The sequence below is a fragment of the Pongo pygmaeus genome, chromosome 16 (genome assembly GCF_028885625.2).
Source record: "Pongo pygmaeus isolate AG05252 chromosome 16, NHGRI_mPonPyg2-v2.0_pri, whole genome shotgun sequence".
NCBI lineage: Eukaryota > Metazoa > Chordata > Mammalia > Primates > Hominidae > Pongo > Pongo pygmaeus.
In genome coordinates this window covers 24445754-24464178 of record NC_072389.2, presented here as the reverse complement: position 1 = coordinate 24464178, position 18425 = coordinate 24445754, and the positions used below count along the sequence as shown (strand labels likewise).

General features: G+C 46.5%; 2 protein-coding genes across 8 annotated transcripts in view; one reads left to right on the top strand and one right to left on the bottom strand.

The window, feature by feature from the left end:
* Window positions 1–10006, bottom strand: part of LOC129028688 (multiple C2 and transmembrane domain-containing protein 2-like) — a 58247-nt gene extending 48241 nt beyond the window's left edge. For 2 of the 4 annotated variants that reach the window (XM_054474342.1, XM_063653287.1), the window contains exon 1: window positions 9452–9644. The gene's annotated coding sequence lies outside the window, so the exon portion shown is untranslated. Of the gene's footprint in view, window positions 1–4024; window positions 4073–9451; window positions 9645–9871 lie in introns of those variants that run through there. The other 2 variants (XM_054474343.1, XM_054474344.1) reach the window with 2 other exon arrangements.
* On the top strand, window positions 8579–17320 carry LOC129028677 (golgin subfamily A member 6-like protein 1). Of its 4 annotated transcripts, none has more exons than XM_054474305.2 (10): window positions 8579–9128; window positions 10758–10886; window positions 11684–11713; window positions 11978–12028; window positions 12117–12210; window positions 12306–12412; window positions 13780–13838; window positions 14169–14310; window positions 14954–16114; window positions 16772–17320. In XM_054474305.2, the coding sequence occupies exons 1-10, from the start codon at window positions 8769–8771 to the stop codon at window positions 16832–16834; spliced, it is 2196 nt and encodes a 731-aa protein (XP_054330280.1). In that variant the 5' UTR covers window positions 8579–8768; the 3' UTR covers window positions 16835–17320. The 4 variants fall into 4 exon arrangements, with proteins under 4 accessions (XP_054330280.1, XP_054330278.1, XP_063509268.1 ...); XM_054474303.1 differs by having other exon boundaries at window positions 8715–9128; window positions 14957–16114; XM_063653198.1 differs by lacking the exon at window positions 11684–11713 and having other exon boundaries at window positions 8720–9128; window positions 14957–16114.
* Window positions 17321–18425: the final 1105 nt, after the last annotated feature.

The window sequence follows — 18425 nt, the reverse complement described above, 5'->3', positions numbered from 1 at the left end:
TGGACCTGAAGGAGTCCCTCAGCCTCAGACGTAGACTGATTATCAAGATGTTATGCATTCATGGCCTGAGTGTCCTGCTCCATTCCAAACACACAGCAGTACATATATATATATATACACACACACATATATATGCTGAGCAAAACTAACAGCCAGTCATCAGTCCTCTAAAAATGTTGCACCCACTTCCCTTCCTAATGACTATGTGTGACAGCCGTTGTTTCTACTCTTGCTCACTGACACCACGGGTCATCAAGTCTCCCTCGATGCTGCATCTGTCAGGCATGCTAATGTGCCACAAACAGCTTCTGGCCATTTCTGAGCATGGCTCCGTGCTGAGCACTCCAGGAGGTTACAAAGTGCATTCATCCCAGATCCTGCTCTTCTTCACCTAAGGGGCAGCAGGCAACCCAGAAATATACCACGAAGTCCAAGACAGAAGTGTCCCAACAGAAGTGAACCTGGGAGCCCGGCATGGTGGCTCATGCCTGTAATCCCAGCACTTTGGAAGGCCAAGGCTGGTGGATCACAAGGTCAGGAGATCGAGACTATCCTGGCTAACACAGTGAAACCCCCGTCTCTACTAAAAATACAAAAAAAAAAAAAAATTAGCCGGGCATGGTGGCGGGTGCCTGTAGTCCCAGCTACTCAGGAGGTGGAGGCAGGAGAATAGCATGAACCTGGGAGGCAGAGCTTGCAGTGAGCCAAGATCATGCCACTGCACTCCAGCCTGGGCGACAGAGCAAGACTCCATCTCAAAAAAAAAAAAAAAAAAATAGTGAAGGAGAGAAGGAGACCCAAAATGTCTAGAGTGGTGTGGTGCCGAGCATGCATTTCAATCCATCCAGAGATTGCGGGAAGAACATATAATGAGAAATAAAGTTGTAAAAAACAGATTTGAGTCAGAGGCCCAAGTACCCTATAAAAGCAAAATAAGCAGTTCAGTTTATAATCTGTAATAAATACAGGTGTTTTATTTTCCTCTTCACTTGTTTTTTTTTAATTTTTAAGAAAGGTAGTATAGGCACACAACTCTGAAAGGGATGAAAAGTAAAATCTCTACCCTAGTACTGGTTCGCTGATTCTCATTTGTCTAATATACCCACCATAAATAGTTTCTTGGGCATTTTACAGGAAAAAAATATATAAGAACTGTTTTTAGTGGACTCGTGCTTTCACAATTAACATTCCTTGGAGCTCTGCTCATACCAGCAATATAGATCCACTGTTTTTTAAAAAACTGACTGCATTGTGTTAGTTTATGTAACTAGTTACTAAATAATGGATATTAATATCTTTTCTGCTTTTATTAACTAGTACAAACAATACTGCAATAGACATCCTTCTATAATTATCTTGGAGTCTGTAAGTGATGATATTCAGAGGAAAATTTTAACAATGAAACTGCTGGAGAAATGAATATGAAGGGCCTATGATTTTGTCCTTTGCTTATGGATTTAAATGAGCCCCTTTATTATGGAAGTCAATCAGCCATTGACTATAAGTCTTGTCGGAATTTGTTGAGACTTACGTTATTTCTGGCAATAAGTGATTTTCATTTTTATTTCATCAAATTTTCCTAAGTTGTATTTATGGCTTTGTAGTTTAACATCCTGTTTAGAAGCAATGTTGTCACTACAAATGGTTTTTTGTTTGTTTGTTTGTTTTGAGACGGAGCCTCCCTCTGTCACCCAGGCTGGAGCACAGTGGCGCGATCTCGGGCTCACAGCAAGCTCCACCTCCTGGCTTCACGCCATTCTCCTGCCTCAGCCTCCCAAGTGGCTGGGACCACAGGCGCCCGCCACCACGCCTGGCTAATTTTTTGTATTTTTAGTAGAGATGGGGTTTCACCATGTTAGCCAGGATGGTCTCTATCTCCTGAACTTGTGATCCACCCGCCTTGGCCTCCCAAAGGCTGAGATTACAGGCGTGAGCCACCACGCCCAGCCTGTCACCACAAAATTTTCAATTAATTCAGCTATGTTTTCTTCCACTGATTTTATAGTCTTTCTTTTTTTTTACACCACTTAAGCCTTTGGCTCATCTGGAATTATTTTAGTATGAAGAGGGAAGGAAATTCAGTTTCACTCATGAGCAGCAGGGTAAAGTGTTTGGAGCCAAGGTTTAGAAATATAAATCCGACAGCAGCTTATAATTTAGAATGAAGAAAGAAGGTAAAGCTAGGAAACCTTATAACTGAGAAAATATAGCAACAGGGAGTTGAGGACTGAGGAGAAAGCTGGGACCAGACCACAAGAAGGACCTACTCAAGGTTTTGCAAAGTGCCCTAAAAAGCACTTCCATAGAACTTCATCTCGAGAGACACCCCGCGGACGGGAAAGGGTATGTGATCCAAACCATTTAGAAAAGCTGCTTACTATTGGCCAGCCGCGGTGGCCGCCTGTAATCCCAGCACTTTGGGAGGCTGAGGCAGGTGGATCATGAGTTCAGGAGATCGAGGCCATCCTGGCTAACACGATGAAACCCCGTCTCTACTAAAAATACAAAAAATTAGCCGGGCGCAGTGGCGGGCGCCTGTAGTCCCAGCTACTCGGGAGGCTGAGGCAGGAGAATTGCGTGAGCCCGGGAGGCGGAGCTTGCTGTGAGCCAAGATTGTGCCACTGCACTCCAGCCTGGGCAGCAGAGGGAGACTCCATCTCAAAAAAAAAAAAAAAAGAAAAGAAAAATAAAAACAAGAAAGGAAAAAGAAAAACTGCTTACTATTTCCTAGCCTAGAACTTTCATAATATAGCATAAAATATTAAACTATGCTAAGAAATGCAGTACAGACAAATGACAGGCTGGATGCAGTGGCTCATGCCTATAAATCCCAGCACTTTGAGAGGCCAAAGCAGGAGGATCACTTGAGGCCAGGAGTTTGAGACCAGCCTGTGTGACACGGCGAGACCCCATCTCCACCAGAAAAAAAAAAAAAAAAAAAAAAAAAAAGTTGCTTCAAAAAATTAGCTAGTTGTGGTTGCATGTGCTTGTGGTCCTAGCTACTCAGGAAACTGATGCAGGAGAACTGCTAGAGCCCAAGATTTTGAGTTTAGGGTGAGCTAGGATTATGCCACTGCACTGTAACCTGGCTAACAGAGCAAGACCCTGTCTCTCTAAACAAACAAAATACAAAAACCTTAAACTTTTCTACTCCATATTTTACAAATTTATTTAAATATAGAAAACATTATTTGGACCACCTATGAGTGTATTATTAAATTTCTTCAAATAAAAGCTCCTGGAAGGTAAGATTAATGCCCAGAGGTGCCTAATATGCCTGGTAGATGGATTATACTCATGTGATGAATGAATGAATAAATTTTGAAGTTAGATAGACACGGTGAATTAAAATCTCAGGCTTTCCTTTTACTAACTGTGTAACTTTGGGCCATTTACTCAATTTCCTTATGCTGTAGATCTTCACTTGTAAGATAGAAAACTACCAACTTCAAGGGATTATTTTGAGAACTGAGTGATCCAATATACTTCAATGATAGCAGGCTTCAGCCATTTGCTGAGAATGCCTCACTAGTGCTATTAAGTATTACTACTCAAGTTATAAAGGGGAAGAGTGTATGACAATGCATGCAGCAATAATTATTCATTTATTTTACTTTAATTTTCCAAGTTAATGTTCCCTGATTTGTTTCTATAGTATTTCTTCTATTGCCACCTCTAAAGGTGTGAAAATTATATCATATTCTCTTAAGTTTGATAAAAAATTCCTTATCTTACTTCTCACAGGGATTCCGTGTGATTTGAGAAAATTTCCATAAAGTAATCTGAGCTGTCCTAGAAGGAAAGAGCTGTATAAAAATTAAAAATCACTAAGTCCTCATAAGGACTGGCTATTTCTTTACCTACTGTTGTATTCACTGAGGATTTCAGAGCACTTTGGAGATATAATTGATACAAATAACAGGCAGCTCAGTAAGGACCTATGGCAACTCAAGTCTATCATCAGGAAAGAGTCACTAAGAACCATAGAATTTGAAGATTTTGATCTCCCCTTCATTTTACTTACCATCTTTAGGAACTCTTACCACCTCAAGAGTGCTCTGAAGAACATGGCTGGTACCAATACAAATGGCAAATAGAAACAGACAATATCACATTGAATGGCTCAAGAACAATTGTCATATGCAAATAAAATGAACCTATAATGCAGCTCTAATTACAAACAACTTCTCTTTGCTTTTCTTTTGGTATAACTCATAGCTATGGAAAAGGTTAATATGCAGATATGTACTTAGACTTTATATGCTTAAATGTACATGCACACACATACTTATCATAAACAGGGATCAGTCTTTATACAGTATTATTCACCTGCTTTCTTCAATTAATAAGACATCAGTCTTATTAATTGTATATATATATATACATACTTTTTTTCCCCCCAAGATGGAGTCTTGCTCTGTGGCTCAGGCTGGAGTGCAGTGGCATGATCTTGGCTCACTGCAACCTTCTCCGCCTTCTGAGTTCGAGCACTTCTCCTGCCTCAGCCTCCCAAGTAGGTGAGATTACAGACGCCCACCCTCACGCCCAGCTAATTTTTGTATTTTTAGTAGAGACTAGGTTTCACCATGGTTGCCAGTCTGGTCTCGAACTGCTGACCTCGTGATCTGCCTGCCTCGGACTCCCAAAGTGCTGAGATTACAGGCATAAGCCACCATGCCCAGCCCATAAATATATTTCTATGATTCAATTTAATGTTCACTTTATGTGTATGTCTGTGCATATACATGTACCAACTTACTATGCAACATTTTTTAAAAACTAGCATTCCTAACGTGGACTAAAAATCCACTGTGTTGAATACAAAAGCATTATTTGTAGGAAAAGCTTACTTATTTGCTATCAGCAAAGCATGTTTGCCAAGTTATAAAATTTAGCCACGCAATTTCTCCAAAAGAAATGTTGTCTTTAGCTTGAAAAGTTTTCTAATTAAATGTATTTCCCAAAGTAGTTGTTTGCTCATGAAAGAAAATTATCACCATATTTTTACACTAAGTTTGCATCTTGGCATATCTGATAACTTTCTTTGGGAGAGCTTAAAATTTCAAATTCAAGTCAACAATTATTGACCAGGTCTTTAGGGACACTGTGCTGCATATATGAAACTCCAACAGCAAAAATAGTATTTGGAAACATATAAAAAGTACATATCTTGGCCAGGAGTTGTGGCTCACACCTGTAATCCCAGCACTTTGGGAGGATGAGGCAGGCAGATCACGAGGTCAGGAGATCGAGACCATCCTGGCTAACACAGTGAAACCCCGTCTCTACTGAAAATACAAAAAAAAATTAGCTGGGCATGGTGGCGGGCACCTGTAGTCCCAGCTACTTGGGAGGCTGAGGCAGGAGAATGGCATGAACCTGGGAGGCAGAGCTTGCAGTGAGCTGAGATCGTGCCACTGCACTCCATCCTGGGTGACAGAATGAGTCTCCATCTCAAAAAAAAAAAAAAGTGCATATCTTAAATTTTTTATCTAATAGGGTAAGAGTAGTAAGCGACTATTCTATTTATGCACATACATTTATAGTCTTCTGAATATATATACATATTTAGGATCTTCTCTTTTTGTTAGGAAAAGAATCAAGCCTGAGCTTCTTTTAGATGGAATCTGCAAATTCTGACTTTGACACCAGAAAAAAATAAAAATAAAAAAGTTGTTTCTGAGTTTTGAACAGGTGCTGCTGGACTCTTACAGTAGAGCTGAGCTACTCAGCTCTAGAGCGGCACTCTTAATTGACCTCTTCAGAAACCATAATGGACATTGTGGAAATTTACAGGGCATTTTTCCTCAGTCATCTGAGAAAGTAGGAACTTTTCCTGTGCAGAGAAAAATCTATATTAGTTAAGATAGTGGTAGATTCAAAGCTAGCAGAATCCCAAGCCAGTGGTTTTATCCACCAAAATAAACAGAATATGCACATTGCCAGGTATGTCATGGCCCACCTTTCTTTTGCAGATAAGGACCGCATGCTTCTCAGAGCTGTTTTTGATACCAACCACAGAATAGTTTCTTCCCCAGTCTTCTACTGGCCTTCCTGTCTGTGTTTTGCCATTTAGCCCACTCTGATTGAACTATTCCTGCACTTCTCTCCCAAACACAATTGACTTCCTTCCTCTAAATGGACCAACTATGTATAACATCCCATTGGCACCTTGGGCAACGTCTGCACATGATGGACCATGAGATGCAATAGCTCCAGGCAATTTACCAAAGCCCATTTTACTGGAAGAATTTCCAATGACTAATATACAGTGAAATCAATGACCTGAAATTTTCAATGTTGCTAAAACTTGTTTAACTATTTATAAAGTCTATAGCAACACATAGAAGATAAACAATGAGACATAAGGCAGCTCTAGGGAACTGGGGAAGGAGGTCCTCCTGGGTCTTCAGATTCTTCCCTGCACCACAGCCCCCCTGAATTTCCTCAGCCCCACCCCATACCATCCCAGACTCCACATACCTCCTCTGCCTCCCCCTACTCTCAGTCCCTCCCCCAACTCTTCCCCTAACATCTTCTCTTTTTCTGTCCTTAGACTTCCCCTTTCAAGGTCTGCAGCTTAAGCTATGACATATTCAGTCTCTTCTACTACTTATTCTTTTGGCTTGACACAAATTAAATATTGTTTAAAATGCTGTTTTGGTTTTGTCTTTATAACCCATCAAGTAAGATGAACCAGAGACCTTCAAAATCTATTTTTAAAAGTCCCCATCCAATATTTTTATGAATATCAATTGCTATAACTTTATAAATAGAAGAAGAAAAATATTGCCAATATATTAACATGATGAATTCAGTAATTTCAGTGAATTGGTCATTTGGTTGAACAGATGATTTAACTAATTGACTTTTGGCAAAGTGGTCATTAAAAACATATGCCTGATCATGCCTGTAATCCCAGCACTTTGGGAGGCCAAGGCAGGCAGATTGCTTGAGCTCAGGAATTCAAGACCAGCCTGGGCAACATGGAAAAATTCCACCTCTACAAAAAATACAGAAATTAGCCAGGCACGGCAGTGTGCACCTTTTGTCCCAGCTACTTGGGAGGCTGAGGCAGGAGGATTGCTTGAGCCTGGGAGGCAGAGGTTGCAGTGAACCAAGATCACACCACTGCACTCCAGCCTGGGCAACAGAGTGAGATCCTGTCTCAAAACAAATACACACACACACACACACACACACACACACTCCTATATGCCAGCATCACCCCAATAAGGGTGTGAACTTCTGCTTAGAGACCTCATACATGGTTGTCCCTATAACACCAAAAAAGGAGAGCCCCATGTAATTGTTTCATATCAAGACAGAACATATAGTATCCCTGGCTTTGGACCTACAGAAGGAAACACATTTTTCTACCTGCTGTATGGCAGAGGTTCCTGAACACCTGGACAGCTTATTGCAGCACGGATTGCTGGGCCCTACTCCAGAGTTTCTGATTCATCAGGTCTAGGGTGGGGCCTGAGAATTTACACTTACAAGAAGTTCCCAGGTGCTCCTGGTCCAGAGACTGTATGTTTGAGAGCCACTCTTACATACTAACTGTAAATTGTAGAACTCTATAAAAAAGCTTAGTTTGGTCTGAGATAAGAAGCACACAGGTAATGGAGCAAATCATGAAAAAGTCAATGCTTGATCCCAGGTAACAAGCAATACACAGTGACATAACACAATTCTTGGTTTTCATGATTGCAAGTCATAGCCAAGTATCTAGTGAGAAATTCAGTTTCATTTTCAGGGCTTAGAGGCCAGGTGATTCTAGAAAAATAGGATTTAGTGATTAACCTCATGAGAGTGGGAGTTATTTATGTCCTTTTTCTCTCCCCCATCACTTAGCATTTAGCCTTACTTTAGAAAGGTCCTGTATTTGCTTTAACCTTGTAAAGAATTTTGAGTGCTTATTAAACGGAAAGCTTTGTGTGTGTGTGTGTGTGTGTGTGTACGTATGTATTTAGAGACAGAGTCTCATTCTGTAGCCCAGGCTGAAGTGCAGTGGCATGATTTTGGCTCACTGCAACCTCTGCCTCACAGGTTCAAGGGATTCTCCTGCCTCAGCCTCCCCAGTAGCTGGGAGTACAGGCACCTGCCACCATGCCCAGCTACTTTTGTATTTTTAGTAGAGACAGGGTTTCATCATGTTGGCCAGTCTGGTCTTGAACTCCTGAATTCGGGTGATCCACCCGCCCCAGCCTCCCAAAGTGCTGGGATTACAGGCATGAGCCATCACGCCTGGCTCAAACGCTTTGTGTTTTTAAAGATATTAGACATGTTTCTTGTTTTTTTTTTTTTTAAACTTAACACTAACGTAGGAGAATAAGAGAAAGTTTTTCCAAAAAAGAGAAAACATTGTGATTACTTTATCTTATTGGAATGTTGGATACTAAAGTCTGCTTTATCAATCATCAAGCACACTATAAAATTTCCATTTTAATAGGATTTGTACCTCAATTGAGGTAATAAAGTTTTAAAGTTTTTCAAGTGAAAGCCAGCCCCGCCCCTCTCCTGGAGTGGGCGGGTACAGCAGTTGCATGGGCAGCTTTCCTTGTGACAACACAGGTCCTTCATGACACGCTGCTGTCTGGCCACGCCTCCTTTTCCTTTCATCTTTCTCATTGGCCAATGGGCTTCAAGCATTGAGGCCACGCCCCTATTCTGCATTCTAGTGCAGCCCTGGTTACGCCTCCTCTGGCTCAGTCACACAGCGACATAGAGGTGACTGGAGGCGTATAGTTGTCCTCACCTGGATCATGCTGATGTGGCCCCAACCCCACATCCCTGACAATCCCCACCTCCCTACCCATCCCCACCTCCCTACCCACCCCCACCTCCCTACCCACCCCCACCTCCCTACCCATCCCCACCTCCCTACACACCCCCACCTCCCTACACACCCCCACCTCCCTACACACCCCCACCTCCCTACACACCCCCACCTCCCTACACACCCCCACCTCCCTACACACCCCCACCTCCCTACACACCCCCACCTCCCAACCCACCCCCACCTCCCTACCCATCCCCGCCCCCCTACCCAACCCCACCTCCCTACCCAACCCACGATGAACAAAGAAACCCGACAGAACAAATTGGCCGAGGCCAAGGAAAAGGTAAACGCACCAGCACCCCAACCCAAGCTGAGGACCCCTCTGACAGCTGAACTGCTGCCAGTCTGTGCCACTCCTGAGGCACACCGGGCTGGGCCCCCCCAGTACCTCTGGGATCCCCACACCAAAATCTTGTCAGTCAGGCCAACCCCCACATGAGTCCTGCCCCTGCCCTGCCTGGCACCCCAGGGTGACTTTGAGCAGGTGACTCCCGGGGCTTCCAACTCCATACTGTGCCCTTACCTCCTGCTACCCCAAACCCGACCTCCCTGGGCTCTTTGGGCTCACATCCCCAAGGACCTGGGTGCCCCAGAACCTGCCCTCACCAGTTGCCACAGGGTGACTTTGGGGATGTGACTCCTGGGGCTCCTTGCTCCTTACTTGGCCCTCACCTCCTGCCGCCCCAAGCCTGACCTCCCGGGGCTCTTTGGGGTCATGTCTCCAAGGACATGGGTCCCAATTTTGTGACCCCCCCTCCCCAGTCTCAATGCGGCAACTTGGGCATTGCACTCATGTGTCCCCCCCACCCCCGCCACTCCACCGAGGAGTGGAATGTAGTGATGTCACAGTACCTCTACAAACTGTCATTACTACCATGAGACCAGCCTTTGGTCTTAGTACCCAGTCCCCCAAGTGTTCTTGCCCACTTCTGTTTCCTCTGGTTGCAGCACAGGTTTCCAGCTGGAAGGGGAATGGGGACCGTGGGACCTAGAAGAGAGAGGTTTCAGGCTGCCTGACTTCCTTACCACAGACGTTGACAGTGTGAAAAGCCTACACCTCCCCCATGAGCTCCACATGTTGACAGTGTCTCTGGGTGGCAATGGGAGAACGGGTTGGGTTGGGTTTTCTCCCAGGCTTCTACTCTCCAGAGACACTTTAACATTTTTTCTGAGTTCTGCACCTCAGATTTGAATTCTCCATTGTTCTGGGACCAGAGTGCCCCTCAGTCACTGGTTTCTGGAGTGAGATCTGCTTATCTTCTGTGGAACAGATCTTGGGAAACTGGACTTGACAGCTTGAGTCTTCCTCATCTCATCTCAACCTGGGGTACTTTGAGTGCCACAGGATAAATATGGGGCATCTTTCTGAAGCATCAGTTTCCCTTGATTCTATTGAGAGATGAAACATTAATGTACTTAGGGATGAAAGTCACATAGATTTATAAGAGTATACAAGACTTCTCTCTGAAATGAGGCTTGGGTTGTCCTCTTTCTGCTAAATTCCTGGATTTAACAGAAAGGCTGCCTTCTGCCATGAGGATACATTGGTGTAAAGGTTTGAGAGGTACTGGTGTACTTCTTAACACTAACAGACGTGTGAGGGTGTACAGTTCCTGCCTACTTAATATTTGCTTTTCTACCTCTGTCTCTGGTTTTGGTCCCTGGCAGCTGCTGATTTGTGGCAAAATCCCAGAGCTCAGAGTCAGAAAACTGAGTTTAAGTTCCATTACTGCCTTTTTTTTCAGCCATGGTATCAATCTCTCTCAGTCACTAAGTGATTGTGACAACATTTCCTACAGTTGGTGGCATTAAATCAGATGGTCTATAAGAGTATTTAATATAAACTGTAAAGCAGGATGTGACTGTAGGAGCTTGTAGTTCTCATGAGTATCACTGCTCTTCCTTTCCACAGTTGAGAGACCATCATGCCCAGACCAACCCTAGTGTTGGTGCAGGAGCAAGTGACACCAAAAAGAAGAAAATAAATAATGGCACTAACCCTGAGACAACCACTTCTGATGGTTGCCACTCACCTGAGGATGTGAGTCTTGGCTGGCCAGGCTCCTGGGGACAGAGGGCCCAAGGGGTGGTGGAGGGTAATTGTTAAGATTGTGGAAGAACTGCCAGGTACTGGTTAAGAATTCTGGATTTGAATCCTACCTCTCCATCTGCTAGGGATATGATTTAGGGCAAATTGCTTGAGCTCTTTGGGCCTCTCTTTTCACATCTGTAAAACAGGAGTGGTATTGTTTTACTTGTATTTGTGAAGTTTAAATGAGATTTATCATTGTGTTTTTATGTTAATCCCTAGTCCAGGGCCTGCTGTAAACTCTCCTTCTTGGGCATGCATTTCCTGAGGTAGAGTTAGAGAGTATCAGAGGTTTCTGTTAGCTCTGAGAGCCTGACAGTTAAAGGCCCACTAGAATGGAAACCTCAGGGCCAAGGACTCCTGTCTGCCTTTTCTGACCTCTATCCCCGCTGTGAGGAATGGTCCCTGGCCCGTATGTGCTCAACGTTTGCTGAATGAATGCACCTTTCTAAATCACAAGCTGGCAGAAGGGTGGGCTTTTCTCACACTCCATCTCTGAAGGTTTCTGTTACTGTCTTTTCAAGAGAATCTAGTTTCAGACTTTGAGTTCCATGGCTGTGGGCAAAAACCAACAAAGACCCAAATCCTTCTTCTTTGGGAGTTGAGGAGAGTTGACCAGTTTGTGTTCCCATTGGGTCTGAGAACTGTGCCTTTTAAATCCATTCCTGACCCCTGCCTACCGCTTCCTGGCCTGGGGAATAGAGTCGAGGGGGCCACCCTCAGTCACCTTCCTTTGACTCTCCCCACAGAAACAACAGAACCGAGCTCAGCTGGAAGAAGTAACGTGATTTCTTTGTTTGCTCACGACACGACCGCTGGGTTTGGGGGCACTCAGATGTAGAGGTCCCAGTCTCATCTCCCCCACTCCTAGCCTGGGGAAGAAGGCTCACCCCCCTTATTCCACCCCATCCCCACAGGGTCCCTGATAAACTGGTCCCATGGGTGGGCCTGTCCTGGGGCAGTGGTGCCATTCTGGGGGCATGTCTCTTGCTGTGCCATCTCTGCCTCCTCCTAGCAAGAGCTCTGTCTTCCTCTTTCTATAGGAAAAGAAGGCAAACCACCAACATCAGGAAGCTCTAAGGAGGGAGCTAGAGGTGAGTGGAGGGTGTGAAGTTCCCTCCTGTCCTCTGGGGAATGTTTCTTTGCTTCTCTTTCAGCATTTGCTTGTCTTTTCTCCCAAAGGCCCAGGTTCATACCATACGAATCCTTACATGTCAGAAAACCGAGCTTCAGACGGCACTCTATTACAGCCAGCAAGCTGTCAAGCAGTTGGAAGGTGGGAATCTGGCACCCCATCATCCTTGAACCTGGCACTTTGACAGGCCTTTAGGGGGAGTCCTTTGGGCCACATCTGAATGTCTCTCATTCCAGGAGAGGCCAGGGATCTGATCGGCCGCCTGCATGATTCATGGAAGTTTGCAGGAGAGTTAGAGCAGGCTCTCTCTGCCGTCACTACACAGAAGGAGAAGGCGGATAAGGTGAGTCCAACCACTGCCCCATACCCTGGGAGCCCAGCTTCGCAGATGGAGGAGTGAGCCTAAAGTTCCCTTCTGTAGGATGGAGTGTCCTGCCCAGAAGGCAGCATTGCCATTTCTTGCTGCTTTTGTGTGTGGTTGTTAGAGGCAGACTGGGGCTGAGTGGGCTGCTGCGGATGAGTTGGGGAGCACTGTGGGGAGCGAGCACTGGACATAGAGCTCAGAGGCCAAGTGACCGCCCTGCCCATCCTTGGCTGTGGCCTTGGCCAAGTCCTAAGTGGCGGTTAGGGTACTTCTACCATAAAGGTGCAGAAGAGTATCTTGAGTATGTTATTATTTGTGTGGAGAGAGGGAGCAGGTATATATGTGTGTGTGTGTATGTATTATGGTAATATACATAAAACATGTTTGTAAGGATTCATAAAAAAAACTCAGGATAGAGGCACAGTGTTGGGGGGAGATATTTCCCTTCTGGACTTTCTGAGTTTTGGACTATGCGAACGTATCATCCTTTCAAAAATTCAACAAAGGATTAATTTCCTCCTTCTTAACTGTGCCCCTACCTCCAGCGAAAGAATGGGCTTAGAGAATCAGATATACCTGGGTGTTGAAATCCCAGCTGTAGGTGATCTTAGGCAGCACTTAACCTTTAATACCACATGTTTTTCATCTACAAAATAGAGATAATAATGGTAACCATCTCCTATGGAGGTTATGAGGATTAAATAGGATTATTAGCATAGTGCCTGGTGAAGCACTCAATAAAGGTTCCAACAGTGGTAGTAATAAGAATAATAACAATAGCAATATTATCTGATCTCTCTGGGCCCCTGTTAGCCAGCCCTAAATTCAGTCTCTTTCCCTGTCCCTTCCACCTTCACTGAGTTCTTTGAAAAACAAATGAGGGCCGGGTGCTCTCACTCATGCCTGTAATGCCAGCACTTTGGGAGGCCGAGGTGGGTGGGTCACCTGAGGTCAGGAGTTCAAGACTAGACTGACCAACATGAAGAAACTCCATCTCTACTAAAAATACAAAACTGGCCGGGTGTGGTGGCACACGCCTGTAATCCCAGCTACTCGGGAAGCTGAGGCAGGAGAATCACTTGGACCCAGGAGGCGGAGGTTGTGGTGAGCCGAGATTATGCCATTGCACTCCAGTCAGGGTAGCAAGAATGAAACTCTGCCAAAACAAACAAACAAACAAACGAAAAACAAATGAGACCATGGGCTTGGAAATGCCTTGAGAACATGTCAGGTGTGATTGAGAGTGAGGGAGTTTTACTGTGGAGTAGTCACAGTAGCTGTTGTTCCTGGTCATCCAGCTACTCCTCTGCCTGCTCTGTCTTGACTTAACCTTTCTCTATTTGCAGTACATCGAGGAGTTAACAAAGGAGAGGGACACCCTGAGTCTGGAACTGTACAGGAACACGTAGGATGGGGGAAGGTGGAATGGGAGGTCTGGGGGCCCTTAGCATGGGTGGTGTGCTGGGAGGTGGGGGGTACAGGTGAGCATGGGGAGAGGCTCCTACAGGTTTTCATGTGTGCACAGGGAAGCTCTAGTTCAGGCTGTGCCACTGACTCATGGGGTAGCCTCAGGCAACTCATGTCTTCTCTCTGGCCTGCCACCTGGGACTTTTAATTCCTGGGGTCCCTACCAATGCCACGGTTCTGTGGTTGTGGGTTGAAAGTAGAGGGTTGATCACCAAAGCGGTCCTTTCTGTTCTTCATTCATTCCTTTCTCTACTGCCTCTGGCCATAGCATAACCGATGAGGAGCTGAAGGAGAAAAATGCCGAACTACAAGAAAAACTTCGACTTGTAGAATCTGAAAAGTCTGAGATCCAGCTCAACGTAAAGGAGCTAAAAAGAAAGCTGGAGAGGGCCAAGCTCCTGCTGCCACAGGTGAGCGGCTGCAGCCCCGGGGGTTGTGGGAGCCCCACCCAGCTGGTCTAGGGATCATGCAGGGTATGGGGAGGCTCCAGCCAAGAGCTGGAAAATTTGGGTCCCTGTTCTGGTCCCACCATAGAATCCTCTAGAGTGTGCTAAAAATGTACAAATTGGGGCCCTGCCTGGGGAATCAGAATCTCAGAGTTAGTGCTTAAAATATTTTTTTAAAGGATACTGGATGAAAACCATTATTTTATAGATTACATTTATTTATTTATTTATTTATTTATTTATTTATTTTGAGTTGGAGTCTCACTCTTTCGCCCAGGCCAGAGTGCAGTGGCGCAATCTTGGTTCACTGCAAGCTCCGTCCCCCGGGTTCACGCCATTCTCCTGCCTCAGCCTCCCAAGTAGCTGGGACTACAGGCGCCCGCCACCACACCCGGCTAATTTTTTGTATTTTTAGTAGAGACGGGGTTTCACTGTGTTAACCAGGATGGTCTCCATCTCCTGACCTCGTGATCCGCCCACCTCGGCCTCCCAAAGTGCTGGGATTACAGGCGTGAGCCCCCGTGCCTGTCCTATAGATTACATTTATATGGCTAGCTCATGAGTCTGTTTCCTTCTGAGGTTCAAACCAACACTTTCACTATTCCAGCAGCAGCTGCAGGCGGAGGCTGACCACCTGGGTAAGGAGCTGCAGAGTGTGTCAGCAAAGCTCCAAGCCCAGGTGGAAGAGAACGAGTTGTGGAACCGCCTGAACCAGCAACAGGAGGAGAAGATGTGGAGCCAGGAGGAGAAGATACGGGAGAGGGAGGAGAAGATACGGGAGCGGGAGGAGAAGATACAAGAGCAGGAGGAGAAGATACGGGAGCAGGAGGAGAAGATGCGGAGGCAGGAGGAGATGATGCGAGAGAAGGAGGAGAAGATACGGGAGCTGGAGGAGAAGATACACGAGCAGGAAAAGATACGGGAGGAGGAGGAGAAGAGGCAGGAGCAGGAGAAGATACGTGAGCAGGAGAAGAGGCAGGAGCAGGAGGAGAAGATGTGGAGGCAGGAGGAGAAGATACACAAGCAGGAGGAGAAGATACGGGAGCAGGAGGAGAAGATGTGGAGGCAGGAGGAGAAGATGCACGAGCAGGAGAAGATACGGGAGGAGGAGAAGAGGCAGGAGCAGGAGGAGAAGATGTGGAGGCAGGAGGAGAAGATACAGGAGCAGGAGGAGATGTGGAGGCAGAAGGAGAAGATGCACCAGCAGGAGGAGAAGATACGGGAGCAGGAGGAGAAGATGTGGAGGCAGGAGGAGAAGATAAGGGAGCAGGAGAAGAAGATGGGGAGGCAGGAGGAGAAGATATGGGAGCAGGAGGAGAAGATGGGGAGGCAGGAGGAGAAGATACGGGAGCAGGAGGAGAAGATGCACGAGCAGGAGGAGAAGATGTGGAGGCAGGAGGAGAAGATGCATGAGCAGGAGAAGATACGAGAGGAGGAGAAGAGGCAGGAGCAGGAGGAGAAGATATGGAGGCAGGAGGAGAAGATACGGGAGCAGGAGAAGATGTGGAGGCAGAAGGAGAAGATGCGCGAGCAGGAGGAAAAGATACGGGAGCAGGAGGAGAAGATGTGGAGGCAGGAAGAGAAGGTGCGGAAGCAGAAAGATATGATGCAGGAGCAGGAGGAGAAGATACGTGAGCAGGAGGAGATGATGCAGGAACAGGAAGAGAAGATGCAGGAACAGGAGGAGAAGATGCGGAGGCAGGAGGAGAAGATGTGGGAGCAGGAAGTGAGGCTGCGGCACCAGGAGGAGAAGATGCAGGAACTGGAGGTGAGGCTGCAGGAGCTGGAGGAGAGGCTGGGGGAGCTGGGGCGGAAGGCCGAGCTCTGGGGGGAGCAGACGAAGGTGCGTGGAAACCCTGGAGATCATACAGAACGACCTCACCACAACTTAGCAGATGGTGGTTGGCTCCCTCCGCTTTTCCACCAGTCTGTGGCCTACAGTTTAAATGGTGGGAAGAAGGGTGTGAGATTTGAGGCTGGGGAGGGAGGCATGGGCCTCTAGGCAAGGGAGGCAGTCATTTAGGCCTGGAGGAAGGGGCCAGGGCAAGGGGCCTGGGCAGGCGACAGAGCCCCGCAGTGCCCTCGCCACCCTGTTTATGGGCCCAGAATCTGGAAGCCAGCCACTACCTACCCTGACGCCTATCCTGCAGGTGGAGCTGAAGAGCCAAGAGGCTCAGAGTCTGCAGCAGCAGCGAGACCATTACCTGGGTCACCTGCAGCAGTGTGTGGCCACCTATCAGCAGCTGGCCTCTGAGAAGGAGGCACTGCCCAGCTGCAGCAGCAGGAAGCTCAGGGCAAAACGGTGGCCGAGGTGGCCCACCAAGAGTTGCAGGAGACCCGGTTGAGGGAGGTGATGAGGGCGGGGCCCCAAACGGGATGACCTGGCAACCTCCGTGCCTTCTCACTCTCTTTCCCGGCCCCTTAGGAGCACCTGGAAGCTGCCATCTACCGAGCAGATGACAAGAACGCAAAAACAATAAACATGTAAAAGCCGGCAGCAAGGCCTGGAGAAGAGTAAGTCGCCACGTGACTGTTTAGAAGAGAGTCTGAGCACAAACCTGAAAAAAACCATTTATTTATTTTAAATTGTGGCAAAATACTGGCCAGGCACGGTGGCTCACGCCTGTAATCCCAGCAACTTGGGAGACCGAGGTGAATGGATGACCTGAGGTCAGGGGTTCAAGACCAGCCTGGCCAATACAAAAATTAGCCGGGCATGGTGGCGCGTGCCTGTAATCCCAGCTACTTGGGAGGCTGAGGCAGGAGAATCGCTTGAACCTGCGAGGCAGAGGTTGCAGTGAGCTGAGATCGTGCCACTGCACTCAAGCCTGGGTGACAGAGCGAGACTCCGTGTCAAAAAAAAAAAAAAAAGTTTCTTCCTTACATGTATGTTTCTATTGTGTTTTTTCTTGGTCTTTCTCGTTTAGTCTTGTGTTGTCTTATGGCATTCCTAATAAACTTTGTTCTGTCTCCAGAGAGTATTGACTTTGACTTTATGGCACACAACTGGAGTAAGGGCACATCGCCTTCATCTAGTTTGGGACTAAGCTGGTTCAAAGCAAGTTTTAGGTTTTGTGATGGCTGGTCTATGTTTTATTCATTTGGACTCCCAGGGGTGGCCCTTCCAGGGTCCCCACCGAGTTCCCATCTCCTTCCTGGGACCCAAATTCTCATTAGATCATTTCAGCCCTGTGAGAGTGCCAAACATTCAGGTAGGCTCTCCAGCCCCTTAAGTACTACTTCATACTCAGTTTCTTAGCCTCTTAGCCCTCTACTGTTGACCAATCACCAAATGTGGGAAAAGCACCACAGACTGTCAGGGTCACCTCCTAGGCCTGGTCACTCAAGTTCTGGCTGAGGTTTTCAGTTACCTTCCAACAATTGTTTTTGATTGGGGGCAGGGCACACTTTTGTCCAGTTTTTCTAACTGCTCTTGTGGGGAGGCGAATCTGTCACAAGCTCCTCTGCCTTTAGTGAAAGTTGAAAACCTTCATCTGTCCTTTTTTTGTTGTTTTTGAGATGGAGTCTCGCTCTGTTGCCCAGGCACTAGTGCGGTGGCACGATCTCTGCTCACTGTAACTTCTGCCTCCTGGGTTCAAGCAATTCTCCTGCCTCAGCTTCCCGAGTAGCTGGGATTACAGGCGTGTGCCACCATGCCTGGCTAATTTTTCTGTATACCTTTAATAGAGACAGGATTTCACCATGTTTTCCAGGCTGGTCTCGAGCTCCTGACTCAGGTGATCTACCTGCCTCAGCCTCCCAAAGTGCTGGGATTACAAGTGTGGGCCACTGCGTCCAGCCCATCTGTCTTTTAAAAAAATGTTTTTAATTGGAGGTATAATTTATATTCAGTGAAATGCACAGATCTGGTTTACATTTTGATGAGTTTTAACTCATTTAACATTACCCATGGAACCTACCTCCTTTGAACATACAGAGTATTTCTATCATCCAGAAAGTGTTCCTGTGCTTTCATCCTGTCCGGCACTCCCCCAGCAGCTGATGAACATGCTGAGGACATTGGTACTGGATTCTGGCCACCCCAAAAGAGCCGCTTTGAGAAGGCTTACCCAGCACTA

Bases quoted from the DNA above. Each gene is read 5' to 3' on its own strand.
- LOC129028677 (XM_054474305.2), top strand. From the start codon at position 8,769: ATGCTGATGTGGCCCCAACCCCACATCCCTGACAATCCCCACCTCCCT. The intron at 14,311-14,953 runs GTGAGCGGCTGC...TCACTATTCCAG, and splicing joins CCAAGCTCCTGCTGCCACAG to CAGCAGCTGCAGGCGGAGGC. The intron at 16,115-16,771 runs GTGAGGCTGCAG...CCGGCCCCTTAG, and splicing joins AGAAGATGCAGGAACTGGAG to GAGCACCTGGAAGCTGCCAT.